At 27.5% G+C, this 19,990-nt stretch overlaps 1 protein-coding gene, 1 long non-coding RNA gene and 1 other non-coding gene across 3 annotated transcripts in view; 1 reads left to right on the top strand and 2 right to left on the bottom strand.

The window, feature by feature from the left end:
* Positions 1-3,904: 3,904 nt before the first annotated feature.
* Positions 3,905-4,545, bottom strand: LOC101239103 (uncharacterized). The gene is made up of 3 exons (XR_010643249.1): positions 4,424-4,545; positions 4,081-4,319; positions 3,905-4,004 (listed from the first exon to the last, which is right to left on the bottom strand). It is a non-coding gene; the product is annotated as an uncharacterized LOC101239103 (transcript).
* Positions 4,546-4,782: 237 nt separating this feature from the next.
* LOC124815429 (uncharacterized) lies at positions 4,783-6,234 on the top strand. Its single transcript, XR_010643248.1, has 3 exons — positions 4,783-4,932; positions 5,116-5,345; positions 6,015-6,234. It is a non-coding gene; the product is annotated as an uncharacterized LOC124815429 (long non-coding RNA).
* A 13,735-nt stretch (positions 6,235-19,969) lies between these two features.
* The window catches only part of LOC136090026 (uncharacterized), a 2,443-nt gene continuing 2,422 nt past the window's right edge, over positions 19,970-19,990 (bottom strand). Inside the window, exon 3 of the mRNA XM_065816130.1 lies at positions 19,970-19,990. This exon is cut by the window's right edge and continues 793 nt beyond it. Coding sequence (XP_065672202.1) covers positions 19,970-19,990 — 21 coding nt within the window.

Below are 19,990 nucleotides of genomic sequence, written 5' to 3'. Positions count from 1 at the left end.
TGAAAACAATTGTATCGACTTGTTTTTGTACACTTTAAAGAATACTTCTTTTTTAACTTCTTTATTGCACAAATTTGTGTAACAGCAAGATGGGAGAGAGTTACAAAGGGTTGAAGTGCGGGGAAAAAAATGACATATTTGCCTAATTACTAAATACTAGTATGTTTTATTTTAATGCAGTATATCACAGTTGAAAAGAGCTATCATCTCTAGTTCCATCTAAAACTAATTAAATTAGTTATTACAATATTATTATTATTATTTTAGTAAATATCATTATTAAATAATAATAATAATAATAATAATGACTAAATTCAGGAACTAATAATAACTCTTACGAATAACTACGAGTATAATAATAATAATAATTTAGAAATAAAACCTCTTTTTCTCTAAAAACTCTTTAAGTTCTTAATTCGTCTTACTTTAAAACGTCTGCAATCTTATTTAAGCTATTTTGTCTGATGATTTTTCACATTATTCAAAGCGGACAACTTACTCCAATGTAGGACAATCTACTCCGGAGTAAAATGTCCTATCGGACAGTTTACTCCGACGGACAGTTTCCTCCGTGACAGTTCCTTTAATATCAGTAAAAACGCAATGGGAGGATGGGTAGGAGTAAGCCACGGATTAAGCCGGCGCGAAGCAGGGGGAAGGAATGTGTTGGCGGATTGAGATACCCCCCTTCCCCATTAATGAGTTTTTCGTTCATTTTGTGGGCAAATTTGACCCTGTTAGTCAAGTCAGTTGGCTAATGTAGACCTTTTTGAACAGCCAGTCGGCAAATTTATTTTATAGGTATTTAGGCCTCCAAGGCAAGAATTATGTGTCAAATTGCGATGCTAGTCAGATTTAATCAATGTTGTATCAAGTTGTCAATGTTGTGTCAAGTTTAGTGAAATAGGCAGGTTTTTGGAAACCTGCCTATTTCACTAAACTTTGAAATTGATGTCAAATTGATGGAATCCGTTTTACTGTATATAAGATACCGCTAAATTGTTTAGATGCGTCAATGTTTCAATACTTGAGTTAAAAAAATTAACACTGAATACATTGCATACCTTGTATCAAACAACAAATTACAAAAGATTGGAAGGAAAACAATTCTTGGTAAAGTATTTTGTTTTAAGTAAAAATCTTTAATTTTAAGTTGGTAAGCTATTTCTTTTTCCATCTTTTTCGATATTTTGAAAAGTCCTATAAGATGGAGCTGCGTTGATAAGTTTTTATTAGTTTCAATTTTGAAAAATTTCTTTTTGTGCTCACCACTAATAGTGGTCAAGCCTTTAAAATACAAGGAGGTATAGACGAATATGAAAATTTTCTAAATTATTTTTGTTCAGTCTGCGCAGTTCATTTTTCGAATCATGTTTTTGTATACGATGAGTTATTCCTAAAATTTCAAAGCAGAGAGCTGTTGCATCAATGTCTTTTTGAATAGATGGGGGGTTTTCTAAGATAATTTTAAGTAAATGCACTTTCAAATTTTTACAAAAAATTATTAGTTCTTCTAAACTTTATATCTTGAGGTCACTTTTATTATAAAGTAAACAAAAAAACTTTGTGTTTTCGTTTAGTTGCGCAAAACGCTCTTTTACGGAACTAGTTACAGTGTCTACTATTGCAAAAAAAGATACTTTTCACTTCTCTTTGGGATTATCAAGGGTTTCATACTCTAATTCGTAAATGAAGATATTTATTTTCCATCTTTTTATCTCTGGTCGGAAAACAGCCTCAATATTGATTTCTTCAGCAATCTTTCAAGCATCAACCAAAACCCCCTAAATAGCGTCAGGGGTAGTGCAAACCAGTATTGTCAGGTCAGGTTATCCTAATACTGGTTACATGTAACCCAGTACAACCTGTTTCATGTCCTACTGTTTTATAAGATACGCTTTTTTAGACGAAGACTTAGAATAGACAACTTTGACTTAACACACCATCTGTGGCTATTAGTTGAATAAAGGCTGGAGATGGTATATCAATAAATAAATTCGTCTTGGGTAGAATTTGAGTGCATCCGGCTTTTGTTAAAGGTTTACGGTAAAAAACCTTATAGGCAAAGACTTAAGGGGCAAACAGATTCTATCAGTTAAACAGCTTCGCATCCCTTCTTAATCAATTAGGCTGACGTAAATGTATTTATAATACATTGTTTCCAGTTTAGGATAATAAATGCTGGATCTTCTTGATTCAATGCATTGGTTTTGCTTGTGTCACTGTTTTTATGATTAGACTTATTATCTCCTAATGATAATACAACTTATTATCTCCTAATGAGGGTACAGCTCTAAAAATCAGTTTTATAGTTCTAAGATCGGTTAATAGTCAGAGTTACTGATCTCTGTGGTAGCTCTAAGAATGGTTGATTCCATCAACAACTGTAAAGTATTAGAGTACTACTAGTGCCATATTGCGCATGCCCATGATTGTGTCCCTGTTTGTACTTTTGGAGTGCATATTTGAGACCACATTTGGAGCCTTTAGTTACGCCTCAGGGTTTATTATATGTAATGAAGCAATTGCTTTGACTATTTTATAAGGTATTGAGTGCTACCTGTGGTTTGATTCAGGTTCTTTAACAAGTCCAAAAATGATTAAAGTAACAAAAAATGTAATGCATAAAAAATCATTGTCTTCATCAAATTCTATAAATTTATCATTCACCAATATTCGTGGTCTTCGAAATAACTTTTCTTTTGTTGAATCTTATCTTTTGCAAAGTTCACCTCATTGTGAGACAAATTTGAGTTCAGCTATCTCATCTTGATATCTTAGTGTTTGTGGTTGTCTTCCTTTAATTCGCAAAGACTCCAATAGTCACATAATTGGCCTGGGTATTTAAACTTGTTCGAGTTTACCCATTTATCGGGAAACTAAGTTTGAATTGACAGACAATTCTTTTATGTGCTTTTGTTTGGCACTACTTTACTCTACCATCTTTCTCTTTGTTCTAAATTGCTCTCCTTCATCTCAAAACTGCACTCTTTTTAATGTTGTTTCTGATCAAATTGACAAAGCTCTTTCTCTTTATTTTTCAGCTATACCGTTGTTACTAGTAACTTTAATGATCATCACACCAAATGGCTTGGCTCTAGTGTCAGAGGCCCACAGCCTTCGTTTTTCTCAACCTCTAACATAAGTAATCAACTTTCCAGACAATCCAAATTACTTACTTTCTCTACTCGACTTGTCTTGTTTCTGATCCTAATCACTGCTCAGTCTCTCCATATTCAACCTTAGATTCTTTTGATCACTGTTTAATCCATCTAAAACTATCATTTCATTTTTCTTCATCATCAGAATCCCCCTATTATTGTACCTGTAACATCTATCTTAAAGCTGATTGGGACTCTTTCCACGATTTTCTTCGTGATGGCCTTAGGGTAGAAATCTTTAGTCTTCCTGCTGACAAATATGCTTTTAATGTAACTTCTTGGATTCAGGCTGGCATGGAATCTTTTATTCCCTTGTTTTCCACAAAGCCATTTTAATAAACCTTAAACCTCTGCATAATTTTTTAAAATTTTTTGTGTAACATTTTGGAACTACTTGTTTGAACATACCGTTAAGTGCAACAGCAATCTTTAAAACCATAATCCTCTAAAACAGTTTTTCTTTCCTTAAAAAAGCATCTCTTATAATGTCTGACCATCTGTCACCTTTAACTATCAGTAACTCTTAAATAGTTGTGAAAATTGAACTCTGAGGATAAAGAAAAGCTTCTGAGCAAAATTTTAATGGTCTTTTTTTTGACAAAAAACATTTATAGGTTAAAGTTTTGGATATTAAATAAATAATTAAGAATTTTCGTATCAATGGCAAACCTTTAGCTAAAATATTTATTAATTGAAAATATCTATTGTATAGCAATAAAAATACATAAATAAATAAAATATTGGTGATACTGAAAACAATTGTATCGACTTGTTTTTGTACACTTTAAAGAATACTTCTTTTTTAACTTCTTTATTGCACAAATTTGTGTAACAGCACGCTACCTAAAGTTCAATGAACATTTATATTCACTTGAGTCTATTAGTGTGTCTAATAATTTATAAAATAATAAAATTTTACCTGAGATTTTTCAAACCCTAACCATTTATAGCTTCTACGTATTTGAGAGCAACTTTCGGTTATAGAATTATGACATTTTTTTTGAAAAACGCTTTCAAATGAAGTTAAATCAATATCTTCTACTTTGTAGCTATAAGACTCTGTAATACAACTGTTTTCGTATTGTGAGCAGTTTTCTATTTTCTGGTGATAAAGACAGTTTTCGTCGTTATCAGCACTACATTTATAACATTGCAGTCCTCAAAAATGAAATCAATATGTCAACTTAAAAACAGTCAGATAAAAATTTATCCATTTGAATAAAATCTAATTCTACTGTAATTAATAAGATTTATAAAATTACCACTTGTCGTTATGACATAGATATTTATGATGGCGATAAAGTTAACTAACATTCTAACGAATATCATTAATTTTCAAATCACCACATATTTAATGAAATTATTATTTGTTTTTATGAGTCTTTACTTACGATTAAATAGACTGTTTTAAATTCATTGTGAGTGTAGCTATTAATATTTAATGATTTTAAATGTAAAAAGAAAACCTAGAAAAAGTAAAAAAATTTTATCCAAGATAATTTTATCATAAAACTTAAGCGAAAAGTTCAAGGATGGTATTAATGAAGGCTTCAAACACGTTCCATATTTTCAAAAATTGAATTATTTAGAATAAGGTTTGCAATAAGTTTCTTTGCAGAAAACAGGATGTATTGTGAAAAAAATGTAGAAAATATTTTTCACAAATTCTATATTTCATATTCAATTTGAACGCACATAAGAGTAGCGACTTTTGTCATGCAACGAAATTCGTATTTAAAAGCTATTTTAATTTTAATTTCCATCTCTCTTTGTAAGAATTAGTTTTTCAATAAAATTAATCTAATTTACAAATACAAAGCTGATTTACGAATACAAAATATTTTCTTTTCTTTTTAATGTATAAGTATAAATATAGTTATTAGGAAATAGTTATTGTTAAATTTATTTTATTTACTTAAAACGTAAGTTAATTAAATTGCATTTTTATATAAAGGTTCTGCTTTAAAATGCTATACATGTACTTCGAGATCTGAAGCAAGTTGCAAAGTGACACAGAAGTTTGAAGAATGTGGAACAAATGAAAACACTTGCATTACAGTTCATCACACTTTCCTAATTTACTCTGGTAACAAAACTATGGTTAAATCACGTTTCTTGAAATCATGTGCGGAAACTAGTCGAAATTGTAAAGCTAAATATTGTAAAAGATTCCAAGAATGCAAGGTAGTGTGTTTTCAACTTAATCCAACAAAAAAACTTTGAACAAAATTTTTTAGAAACTTATGAAACTTATGTATTATATACTCATATATAAATTTATATATATATATATACATACATATATATATATATATATATATATATATATATATATATATATATATATTGCGATAATTGGAGTCTGGGAACAGAAAACCCCTAAAATTATGAGTTTTATAAAATTTATAACTTTCCTCAACTTGAAAGAGTTACAAATTTTATAAGGTCATAATTTTGAACGCTAAGAGAATATTTTACGAAATTAAGAATTTATTGATGAATATACATTTATTCAAGAATAGTACAAAAAATATTTTATCAACTTGCTGCTCTCTTGTTTAGGGTGGCTGTGGCCAAAATTTTAGGGTACTTTGTTCCCAGACTCCAATCATCGTAAATATTTGCCTATCAACTTTGTTTGACATAAGTATAAATTTTTTGAGTTAGTTATCTCAAACTTAATGTAAATATTTTATTTTATTTATTTATTATTATAATAAATGAAACTATTGCGTTAAAAATATAATGATCAATTATTAATAATTACTCTTTAATGAATTCAGGTGTCTTCAAAGTTATAAAACAATTTATTAGTTTTTATTGCATTAAAGTAGTTTCTAATTATTTATTTAGGCGTATTGTTGCCATGATGAAGGGTGCAACGAATTTATGAACCCTGTTGTTACAAATGCAAAACATAAAAGTTTTGAAAACTCAGTGATTATAAGTGCAAAACGTACAAGTCTTGGAAAGAAAATTTTACCTTTTTTTTCGTTGATTTCATTTTTAGTAGTTTTACAATATTTATAAATAACATTATTTTGATGCAATAGAATGATTATTATTTTTATAATTCTTATTATAAGAGCTAACCCTAGCCCAATTAGGTCCGAATTCTAACTGGCTTTTAGAGTTACGTCTGGAAACACTTTTTGAAATTGTTTCGATTACGTCCTAAATTGTTTTCGAGCTGCAGTAACAAAACAATAACACTTGTGTGAATTTTGTTCAATAAAATATTTTGTACAAAGTATTTTCAAAATTACTATAACTTTTTTGAAAAGTTAATTATTTCAAAAAATTATAACGGTTAAAGCAAAATCTACTATCCTCTTAACAATAATTCTTTAAAAAGGTTTTAATGTTTCTTTTTTTTACCTTTTAACTAAATTGTTTAAAACAAGCATTTAACAAGCATTTAACAAAAACAGTTATACAAAACATAACTAAGCATTTAAGTATTTAACAAAAGTTAAATACTTAAATATTTTGAGTTAAATATTTTGTTGTTAAATGAGTTAGTTAAATATTTTGAGTTTGTTCATTTATATATATATATATATATATATATATATATATATATATATATATATATATATATATATATATATATATATATATATATATATAAGTAATACTTTATGACATCAAAATTAAACTAATCAAAACCGTAAACTTAACAAACTATAAGGTTGAAATAACTTTCATTTATTCAAAAACTTTTAATATAAAAGTTTTTAATTTTAAATCAATAAATTTGTTTTAATTATTTGTTGACGACAATAAAAATAAATAAACTATTATTCATTTTCTAAATATTTATACCAACTAAACCGGTTCTTGGAGAAATAATATAAAAAAAAAATTTGAATTATTAAAAAAAAAAAAATTATGTATACATACATATATGAATATATATATATATATATATATATATATATATATATATATATATATATATATATATATATATATATATATATATATATACATATATGAATATATATATATATATATATACATACATATATGAATATATATATATATATATATATATATATATATATATATATATATATATATATATATATATATATATATATATATATATGTATATATATATATAATAGGGTAAAGTAGTCTAATAACGCGACCCTTTTATATTTAGATGATTATTATTATGTAAACTCGACATTTTAAAAATAATCTTTTTTTGTTTAGGTAGTATGATTATTTAGCTCTCGAAATATCTTAGATTTCTTGTTCACACCTAAAATAATTTCAAGGAAATAATATTTTTCGTAAAACGGTACTAATGGCGTTATAAGCCTCATATGCGTCCAATACCGCCACCCACACTTTTATTTATATTTCGTCATTCATAACGCAGATTACGTTAAAAAAACGAACAAAAAATGAATCAGTATTCATAAAATCGTATTATTTGTTTAACTTTTTATTACAAATCTAATCGTTTAGTCACTTTCGCTATTTGATGTACACCCTACTTTGCACAAAGTGCATAGGCCACTTTTTATGATGCTTCCTGTGTCACAGTGCTCATGGAAGCAAGTTTTGCATCCGAGGCATTGAATTCAATCATCTTTTTTTTATTTGTTGTTGTAAAAGAGTCCGCAATTACCACAAAACGTATCTTCGTCATTCTTACTTCTATTTTTCGATGATTTTCGAGTTTTTTTTTTAATTATTTTTCGTGGCCATTTTTGTTTGAATTGGCCGGGGCGTTTCAGTTATTTTATCCGCAACTAAATTTCGATCAACAACAACAACAACAACAGCAACAACAACAGCAACAACAAGAACAACAACAACAACTATTTACTGATTTTTATTTTTACTGAATATTCTTTTGAATATTAAGTAAATACCGTTTTGAATCATCCTTAAAACTTTGCAAAGTGCAGTTTAAAACGAAGTTTTGTTTTTTACTAAAGATTGGAAGAAATTTTTTCCAAACTAAAGGTCCCCGATATTGAATTTGGTACGAGCTTAATTTAAGAAGGTTTATGGGAACCACAAAGTTATTCACTGAAAATTTGGTTGGATATTTATGGGAGATTTTATTAAGGTAGGATTGAAATGTTACTGGAGAAAACCCAAGTTTTGCTTTAAACATAAATAACATTACTTGATGAATATTAAGCTTATAAATATTTAAAGCTCCAAGCTGACGTAAGAGAGGTTCGCATTGTGTTTTTCTATTTGCCCCAAATACTATCCTGCAAGCATGTTTTTGTTTACTATAAATTTTTTTGAGTTTAGTGGGATTAGTGCTACCCCAGGAAATGTTACAGTATGAAAGATAACTGTGTATAAACGAAAAGTATAAATTTTTTAAAGACTCGTTATTAAGAAAAGGTTTTGTTCGGTATAACATGGCAATATTTTTTGAGATCTTACCTTCAATATATTTAATATGAAATTTCCATGACAATTTTTCATCTAAGAGCACTCCCAGAAAGTTTGTAGTCAATTTCCTTTTAATTATTTTATTATTGATTAAAAGATTGGGTAGTTTAAGAGGAATATTCAGTAAAATCAGGTATTTACTGAACATGGAATTCGATATATTAGATTTCAAATACCTTTTTTGAAAGCAATTTAAAGGTTTGGACTGAATCGCTTGAAAATAAATTAAATCTTTATCACCTTCTTTAGCTTTTATTAAAATGGTTTCTAACCATTAGTATAAAAGATAACGAAAATAAAATTGTCTTTTTCGTTCATATTTTTGATGATATTAAATAATCAGCCCAAATACTTATGTTTACATATATTGCTTCTTTTTTTTTAATTAAACAACGCATTTTTTTTTGTGTGTTTTTATAACTTTCATGATTTTCTGTCGTTTTTACTTTTTTATTTTTAAAATTATTCTGCTGGAAGATTGTTAGCAACAAATTATTTTATTGCTGAAGTATTTGATTTGTTTTTGTTTTTGTATTTATACTGTCTTTTTGTCTTTTATCATTTATTGTGCGTGTAAATTTTTGTGTGACGGGGCTAGGTGATAAGACAACCTGTCTTCTTCTTGCTCCGGCCAGAATTTTTCTTTTATTGTAATTTCTTTTTTGTAATATTTATCAACGGCAAAATAAATAAATAATAAAAAAACAAAAAAAACAAAAAAAAACAAAACAACTTGCACATTTAATCTTCTAGGTTTTACTTTTCTAATTATTTTAGGAATTATTGAACGACTAGGAATTATTGAATACTAGATGCAGGGTCTGAAGATCCACGTTCCAAAGTACTAAACTAGTCAACATCAGGATTTTTGACGTTTATGTGATTAGAAATTTTACTAGGTACAAGGATAGATTCCTGTTGATCTGAATCTTGATACGGCATTTGCTGGTGTAGCGGTACGTAACCATGCTTCAGTTAATAATTGTGGAAATTGAAGTTTTGACAGTGATCGTCCAGAAAAATTTCTTCGGAAATTATCAATGGAAACAAACCAGTAAGTTTTTTAATGGTTTGAAAACGCTTTAGTCCAGAGGTTGAAGTTTGTGACTACAATGCGGTGGAAGACAAAGCATATGGATGTTTAACTTTTCGGCCTCCTCTATTACAGCAATATCTACATGACTACGATATCCGTTGAAAATCAACAAAGCTTCTTCTGGTATCGGTGTTGGTTAAAATGACGCAAAAAAGTACAAAATTCTTGCTTAGTAATATATCCTTTTGGATATATTACTAAGCAAGAAAAATACTTCCAAGTGTAAAATTATCCCCGTACTCATGTTTCGAATTTTTTCCTTCATACAAAATTATAAGTTGAATCCAATTTCTCCTCTATTTGCATGAGTAGCTGTGGGTACTCGCTTTGCTCCTTTTATTTGCCATTACTACACGAGTGCCAATCATTGTTAATTGCAATCCAGATTCATCTGGTGCACCAAATTTAGTTTTTCGTAGACTTCATCAACAAGATTGTAAAAGTTTTGAACAGTTTCAGCATTGAATCGTAATAGTCTGCCAAAACTCAAACATTCATATTTCCTAGGAGCAACATCAAGATGGCGCCTGAGAAATCCTGCAAGTCAATCTTTGCCTGAAATTATTTATTTCATTAGTATAGTTGTTTTAATATTAAAATTTCCCTTTAACCAGTCTCTGAGAGTTCTTTGAGGAATGTTATAACCTCGAGATGCTGCCGCAACTGGATTTCCAGCTCTAACAGAATATAGTGCCTTTTTCAAATCCTCTGCTTTCCATTTTGCCCTAATAGTTATTTTTTTAAGTTTAGTCATTCTAAAAAGAACAAAAATATTATTTGACAAATTCTCTAACAATTTTTTTAATTAATTGAAAAACCAACATTGCATTTGTCAAGGGACAACGAAAGCATTTATAAAGATCTTTAAGTTTAAAACAATAAAATAATGAGGTTGTGAAAAGATAACAATGACAAAAGTATATTTAAAATGTAAATGCATTCCCTAAGCAGTTATTTTTGCGTTAACTGATGTAATTAGCGCAGCAACTTAAATAATATTTTTTAAGAATTTTAAAATTTACGTTTTTTGTTTCAATTTTTTAAACTTCAACATTAAATTACATTAGCTTAAAGTAAATTTGAGAGCAAAAACATTAAATTACAAGCTTCGAGTGCAATTACAACACATATACACACAATCTCAATATTGAAAATCAAAATAAACATGTGACGTTATTAGCCTATTCCAGTCTGGCGATATTGGCCAAATATCAAAGTTTTATGTAAAACGGTTTTTTTTTGTTTACATTGTGAGCATTGCTTACTTCTAAAAATCAAATAATGTATTGGACACATGAATAAACAAAAATAAAAATAAAACATCGATTGTTTTGAGCAAGTATAAAAAGAAATGATATTTTTTTGATCAATGATAAAAAAACAATGGTCTAAAATTACGCTCTCTACACTGTATAGGACAATTGCGAATGACAATAATTTTTTTTTCTTATTTAGGTGCCCCAAGAAGTCCTTACGGTCTTATCACAGAGCACCATCGATTAGCATTTAACTACAAGTTCATGTCGCTTTACTAACCGCTGTCGCAAAACTTGCAGAGAGGTGGGATTTGAACCACGGATACTTTGTTTCTGAGGCAAGTGCGCACCACTGCGCAACGGCTGCTTAAAATGGGCCAAAGTTCATAAAATCATCTTTTATAACTAAAAAATAATTTATCTAAGAAGTTCTGACAATGTTTCCTAAATTGCGCCACTAAATATTCTTTTTAATATATATATATATATATATATATATATATATATATATATATATATATATATATATATATATATATATATATATATATATATATATATATATATATATATATATATATATATATATATATATATATATATATATATATATATATATATATATATATATATATATTTATATATATATATATATATATATATATATATATATATATATATATATATATATATATATATATATATATATATATATATATACATGGGCCACGGCGAGCTATAAAACTGAGGGGTTGGGGAGGGTCTAATCTTGCATCAGATGTTTTTGGGTTTTCAAAAAAAATTTTGTTGCTCCAATTTTAAAAAAATTTATATATTTTGGACATTTTCTTCAAATACTGAAAAAATCGCAAAAATATGATAGAAATTCTTATTAAATTCTTTCATAGTAAATGTTCTGAACTCACTCCTGCGCTTATTCTGTGTAGCAGTAAATCGTTCGGCTACTTCTATTAAAGATAGGCTATAGACAATAACAACGTGCGTATTTGGCACTGACAAAAATTTAAATCTTTTTTGAGCCATTGTTGATCTGAGCTACGTTTAAACCCTCCAATGCATTGAAAAAAAAGCGTTCTGGTGCGGTCGATATAGCTCCACTTGTTAACACAATTTGGATAATGATCCAAATATTCTGGATCATTGGGTGATTTTCTTTTTCCATATTCTGAAGTGTCTTGCATATATCTCAAAAATCAATTGGCATAGAACTTTTAAAAAAATTTCGGTATGAGATGAAGCTCACTTTCTATTTGGTTCCAATTGAAATTTGATAATGAATTTAAGTATAAAAAATATATAGGTATTTTTGAGCTAGTTATAAGTCGTTCAAAGAAAATGTATTATTCAAATCAATTACTAAAATTCAATGGCGACACTAAGAAAACCAGGAATGTCGTTAAAGAATTAATTGGTAAAAAAAAATTATCAACTGGTTGTCCTCCAAAAACAATAAACTTTAATTGCGTTAATATACTTAATGAATCAAAAATGCAAAAACATTTAATGAAGTTTTTGTTAATGTTGGATCAAATTTAGCCTTAAAACTAATATCTGGTAAATTTAGCGTAGAGTCATATTTAACTCCTAACAATACAATAATGACTAACAAAAAACTAACTAAAAATGAATCTTAAAATATAACTTAAACTTGTTTATGATATTTTTTGAGCCTTTGATAAAAAAAGTATACATTTGGTATTTTTATTGACCTTAGCAAAGCCTTTGACACAATTGACCGCCATATTTTATTTTTAAAAGCTAGTAAATTACGGAGTTAAGAATGCAAATAGTTGGGTTTAAAAACTATTTGTGTAATAGAAAGCAGTATGTTTCTAATGATGGTGGTACAACTGAAAATAAGACAATCACTTGTGGAGTTCCGCAAGAATCCATTTTAGGATTGCTTTTGTTTTTAATATACATTAACGACTTAAGCAGAGCTTCAAATATTTTAGACTATTTAAAACGTATATTTTAAAAACTCTATTTAAAACAGTCAACAAAGAGCTGTTAAAAGTAACTGAATGGTTTAATACAAATAAGTTGTCGTTAAACTTAACTAAAACTAAGTATATTTTTTCATCGACTTTATCAAAGAGACGAAAATCCTCTAAAGCTTCTAAATGTTAGCACTGGGAATCAATTTATAAAAAGAAAACACCCAATGAAGTTTTTAGGTGTTCTTCTTGATAAAAATGTCACATGGATAAATCACTAAAATTTATTTGAAAATAAAATTTCTAAAAATATTAGCATACTTTAACAAGAAAAACCTTACTTAATTCAAATCTGCTTAAAATACTTCTCTTTTATTCATTGTTATCTCAATTATGCTAACATTGATTGGTGCAGCACAAACAAAAAAAAACTAAACAAACTATTCAACACGCAAAAACATACCATAAGAATAATTAAGCGACAGTTATCTGTATCAAAATTGTATTTATTATTAAACGAAAATAAATTTACATATAGTTTTATATTTTTTAATTCGGAATACTACTATCCCAATAATTAAAAACTTAATATAATTTTGAATACTTTTTTCGTTTGTTTGCTTTTTATTTTTGCTTGTGTTTATACAATATTATATATTGTATTATTGAAAATAAATTTTAGAGTTTATTATCATAATTTAAAAATTCTTATTTTTTTTATATTTGACAAAATTTTTAATAACAAGATTTAATAGCTATATTATTTACGGATTATTGGAGGCTTGGCGATAAGACTATTTTGTCTTCTTCTTGCCCCCACTATGTGTATATTTTACAAATACGAGAGTTGTAATTATTTTAAACGGCAAATTTATAATAATAAATAATAAAAACATTTCTATGGAATCAGATTCTAAAACCATAGACTCCTTTGAGAGGTGAAAAAAGAAAGAATTCGACTTTTTTTTGTTACCTCGGGAAGGTATTTTTTTCAATTGATTTGATTAAATTTGTTGCTTTCTTAAACATTACAAAAAAAAACTTGGAAGTCGTCACCTTATTTCATATTTTTTATTGTACCAATCATTATATATGCAGATTTTCTTTCACTCGTTGTTGAAATCTTTGTCAATTGAACGGAATTTGACAAGTTATCAGTCATGGTAAAGCTTATAAAAGAGATTTTTTTTAATTATTCCCTTCCCCAAGGCCGAGAAGGCCACTACAGTCAAAGAGGCTACTTTTTTGTGTGGTTACAATCCTCTCTCAACTCTACTCCGGAACAAAAACCTCGACGAACATGAACGCTGCGCGGAGAAACATGTTAAGCGCGGTACTACCAGGGAAATAGTGGGGATCAAACTCGGAACTTCTAGCTTATGAGGTGAGCGCTCCACCTCTACACCCCATGATTGATGACTACAGATTGATTGACTACAGATTGATGCCGAAAAAGAAGTAAAAGGATTCAACCTGGCTCTTGTAACCAATGATTCATGCTTTTTCTCTTGGTAAAGTTTTTCTTTCATACATTCGTTCTAAAGTTGCAAGAGTGATTTATAATTATCACTGACTCTCACAATAGGTTGCGCATAAACGGTCCATCTTGTTGCGAAAAGTTTCTTCAGCTTTTTGAATGGTTCATAGCCTTATTCTATCTCGATGTTCTTATTAATGTTTCCAAGCAAAAAGTTCTCGTTTCGGTAAAAAATAAGCAACTTTCTTACTCATGTTGTTCGAATTGTTGAATAGTTAGAAAGTATTTGACAAAAACTTATTTTATTTAGATCATGGGCTTATAAGTGATATAATCTTATAATATAATATACTTTATAATATCTTATAATATAATATACTTTATATAATCTTACGCATCCATGTTTAAATTAAATGTTTATTATGCAGAAAACTCAAATAATTTTAGTTTTTGTTTTCGAAACACATTTGCACGGACTTAAAAACGAGCGTAATTTTTCATATGTATATATATATATATATATATATATATATATATATATATATATATATATATATATATATATATATATATATATATATATATATATCATATATATATATATATATATATATATATATATATATATATATATATATATATATATATATATATATATATATATATATATATATATATATATATATATATATATATATATATATATATATATATATATATATATATATATGCAAAAAACACATAATTGGTTTTCTAAATTTAGTTAAAACATAGTTGATAACCTCTGAACATTTGGATTCTATAATGAATTGCACCAAAATATTTTCTTGTGCTCAATTTAAGAAGCAACGAAAACAGTGCCTCGAAAGTGATAAGAAACTAAAAAATTGTTTCAAGAAGTGGTTGGTAACAAACTCACAGTGGAAAAATAAAGTATTACAGAGGATGTTTGTATTGAAGTTAATGACAATTCAACAAATTAAGTTTTTCAAACAGCTCAAATTAATGACTTAAGTTTAGATCATCATTAAGAATTATTTGAAGAGGAGATTTTTTCCAGCCAATGTTGAGAAAAATTTTGCATAAATGATTCAGAAAAAACCAGGGAAGATGGAAGTCCGCAGCTTTCTGACCAAACTGAAATGGATGAAAATGAACTTTATTAAGAAATATCAGATATCCCACCAACCTCATGAAAAAAATTTTAACCTAGGGATCCAGCAGCATGGCCTAATGTAACGGACAAAATAAGATGCTTTTTGATTCAGCATGGGCCAGAGCAAGAAAGAAGAAAGTTTTTCCTAAACACGCTGTGTGATTTTGACAACAGAATGCTACGCTTTAGCAAAAAATGATATAAAAAATTTATACTAATGATGAAAAAATGATTCGCCATTGGTTACTGTACAGCAATAAAAAAGATTCATTGTTTTATTTTTGCTGTGTGTTATTTTCAAAAACAAAAATCAGTAATTTCTCAAAAATTTCAAAAGGATTTTGTGACTGGAAAAAACTAAACTCGAGAATTCCTGAACATGAATACAGCCAAAAACACCAAAGATCATATTCTGATTCTCAAAAACCTCGAAAAAGGATAAATTATTGATTCTGATCTGCAGAGAGTTATCAATATAGAGATGAAAATGTAGAGAGACATTTTGAAAGAGATTGATATTTGCAAAAAAAGTAGAGAGACATTTTGTTGATGCAGTTTTGTTCTGTGCTAAGAATAATCTCGTCCTTCGGGGCACAACAGTAGTCATCGGTTTACAAAACAATGGTAATTTTCTGAACTTGATTGAGTTGATAAGCCATTGATATCCTTTAGTAGTGGAACACATTGCATCTGTTTAAGCAAAGTAAACCACAATGTTCTACTTTTTTTTGAATTCAAAACGAGCTGATTGAGAAAATTGGACAGAAGATCAAAAACAAAATGTTGTCATCAATCAATCATACTACTCTATCATGTTTCACGGCACTGCAGTTGCCTTCTATAAGGAGTAGATGATCCAAATAAACAGGTATGTCCATATCAATGATGAAATGTATACAAATAAGAAAAACTTTAAGGACTTTATTGAACCTCACCAAAAAACTGGTTTAAGGCTAATAAACTGTCACTCAATGTAGATAAAACAAAGTATACTCTATTCCATAAAAATCACTACAGGAAAACCTTCCCTTAAAATTACCAGATTTAATTTTAGATGATAAACTAATCGGAAAAAATGAGTCAATAAAATTCTTAGGAATTCTTATTGATGAAAATTTATCATGGCTTCCTCACATAAATTATATCTAATCAAAAATTTGTAAAACAATTGGTTTGATGTACCGTATTCGCCCATATGTAACATCAGAAAGTCTGAAACTAGTATATTTTGGCCTAATACATTGTTTTATTTACTATTCCAATATTACATGGGCTAGTACACAACCAACAAAACTTAAAAAAATATTTTCTCTACAAAAACATGCATGCAGACTTATATATAAGAAAAAAAATATGAACATGCAAAACCACTAATGAAAGACATGCAAATGATGAGTATATATGAAGTTAATATTTACCAACACTTAATTTTTATGTATAAATATAATAACAGCCTGATTCCAAAAACCTTTAATAATAAATTTACGAAAAATGTTAACAATAATTACTCTCTTAGAATGAACCAATGAAATACTTATAAATTGCCTAGAATTAGGAGCAAGTATTCTGAATATGGAAAAGCATACCGTAAACCGAAACTTTGGAACACATTTCAAAAAAACTAAACATTTAAATACGATAAAATAATTAAACTCCTTTAAGTTTCTAATAAAAAATAAAATTTTTAAACATAAATAATTTTGTAATTTTGTAATTTTTCTAAATGAACATCGAATTCTATTATTCTTAGTTTTTTTTATTTGTTTGATTGTCTCTTAATTTTTTTTTTTTTTTTTTAACAATAGTCATTTAAAAATACTGACAATGTCAGTATTTTTAAATGACTATTGTTAAAAATTTTATTGTTACTATTTACTTTATTTCTTTAAATGTAAATATTTATGAAAGTTTTTTATCTTTTTATTATATTGGAATTGTACATAGTATTTTTAACAATTTTATTCTATTTTAAACTTGTAAAACTCACATCGGGGCTCTATGAAAAGACTGTCGTGACTTTAGTTATCCATATCTTTTTTAGGCCCCTGCCTGTTTTTTCTAAATCAATTTTTTTTTGTATATGAATGTTTCTTTGTAATTATATTTTCTTATTATATAAACAGCAAATAAAAAAAAAAAATAAAAAAAAATAAAAAAGACAAAAAAACTGGAGAAGATCTTGCAACAGAAATTACTGAAAAATTAAAGAAGGAAGGTTTAAAGATTTCTGGTTGCTGCAACCAAAGTTATGACAAAAGAGCATATGTCTCAAAAATACAAAAACGTCCAAGCTCACATCCATTCTCTCTGTGAGTCAGCAATATTTATTTTATCTTGTTGGTGTCCATACTGCTGAGGTTTTACCACTCACGATTACATATTTTGGAAGAGCTTAAGCCATTTTTAACTTTTTTTAAAGGGACCACCATGTGTTTCTGTTTTTTTAATTTTTGCTAAAAAATTACAGCATTTTACTAACAAAGCTAAGAAGTTCTTTATATTTTGGAACCCATTAGTCTTATTATAAATGCTGTCACATTTTGCAGTGCAGAAGATTTTATCATTTAAATTAATTTAGGTTTTTGTGTTTGTTGTATTTCTAATGTCAAAAATTGCTGCAAAAAAAAAAAAAAAAAATCAAAAGATTGAAAGCTTCTATTTAGAATTGAGAGATGTTGGGTTAGACAACATTACCATAGATGTCGCATAAACAGCCTATCAGAATAGAATTTATGGTGGCTTTCCACTTAAGAGAAAGTGCAAAGTAAAGAGTATGGCATTTTATTTGGCTAAAGACAACTTTCACATCCTCACAGCAGAAACAGAATTCGTATCCCACGCAACCCTGTGTTTGAAAGCATTATTAGACAAATTAAGTGACGGTTTGAGGTTGGTTTAAATTTCAATATTAACTTCCTATGTGGGCATTCCTATGTGAACGAAAAGTTCAGTGGATTAACTTAAAACATCTCAGATTTATGAGACAGATTTAGATTCTTCTGATTTTTAACCAGAAATGGGAAATTTAAAAATAAAACTGCCAAAACGATAGAAAACTTTGAAAACACCAGCCCAATTGACATTTTACATCTCATTTATAAATATTATTTGTACTTCTCCTAACACGGCAATTGCTATTCGCATTTTCCTCACCATTCCGATCTCAGTTGTTTCAGTGTACTTAAGCTCATAAAAAACAACATGTGATCAACAGTGGGCCAAGAACGTTTTTCTAATTTGGCTGTAGTTTCAATTGAACTTGAAGTGGCCGACACCCTTGGTTTTAATGACATTATAAGTAAATTTGCCCCCAAAAAAGTGAACTTGAACTGAAATTTATGCAATATTCTTGACAAACGGTACTTTTCATTTGATGTGGTATTTTTGTAATCAAATTACAATTGATGTAATAATTTTTATAATCAATAAATCATTTTTTAGTTTCCTTTCAGTATATTTTTTCTCGATATATATATATACATGTATTTGTATATAAGTATAAATATAAATATATATATATATATACATATATATATATATATATATATATATATATATATATATATATATATATATATATATATATATATATATATATATATATATAAGAATATATATATATATATACAAATATATATATATATAAGAATATATATATATATACATATATATATGCATATATATATTATATATACATATTTATTTTTAAAAATAACACGATATTTTTTATTCTTGACATGTTTCGTAAAATTTTATTTACATTTTCAAAAGATTATTTTACAATAATAAAAAACTCTGAAATATATATTAAAAAATAGAAGTCTTTACAGAGAAATATTAACGGACAAAAAATTATACATAATAAACCAATATATTTATTACAAAATAACTCGGTAAATAACCAATAAAAATAACCAACTGTCAAAAAAATATATATATATACATATAAACTGACAGTAAAATTAAATAGATAAGTTTATAGTATAATGTAAAGCTTGTTTATTAAGTGAGGGACTTTCCCATTTAATGTGGAGGGTTTCTTTTATCTTTAATTTGTGTTTGTTTGGGGCATTATCCAAAATCTTAAAGAATCACAGTTAGCCAAATTTTTGCAATTAAGAGATAAATTTAAATGTTTAAATATATGAGATTGTTTATCACTTTTAAGGTGCTCATTTATTCTAGTTGCCAAGTGTCTGGAGGTTTCTCCAATATAACTGGCATTACAGCCAGCGCAAGAAAATTTATAGACAACATGAGATTTAAGCAGTTTAGGAAGTGACTCTTTTAAGCAAAAACAATCTTGTATTTTATTAGTAGTGAAAATTAATTTTATTAGAATATCCTTGCAATATTTATGAACAATTTTTGAAATTTTTTTTTTAGTGTAATTAGAGTACATTCCAATGTATGGAAGCTTAAAGTATCTTATATTTTAGCTATTAGCAATGTTAGA

This window comes from Hydra vulgaris, chromosome 13 (genome assembly GCF_038396675.1).
Source record: "Hydra vulgaris chromosome 13, alternate assembly HydraT2T_AEP".
Taxonomy (NCBI): Eukaryota; Metazoa; Cnidaria; class Hydrozoa; order Anthoathecata; family Hydridae; genus Hydra; species Hydra vulgaris.
The sequence above is the reverse complement of the archived record's forward strand: the minus strand, read 5'-3'. Positions and strand labels throughout refer to the sequence as shown.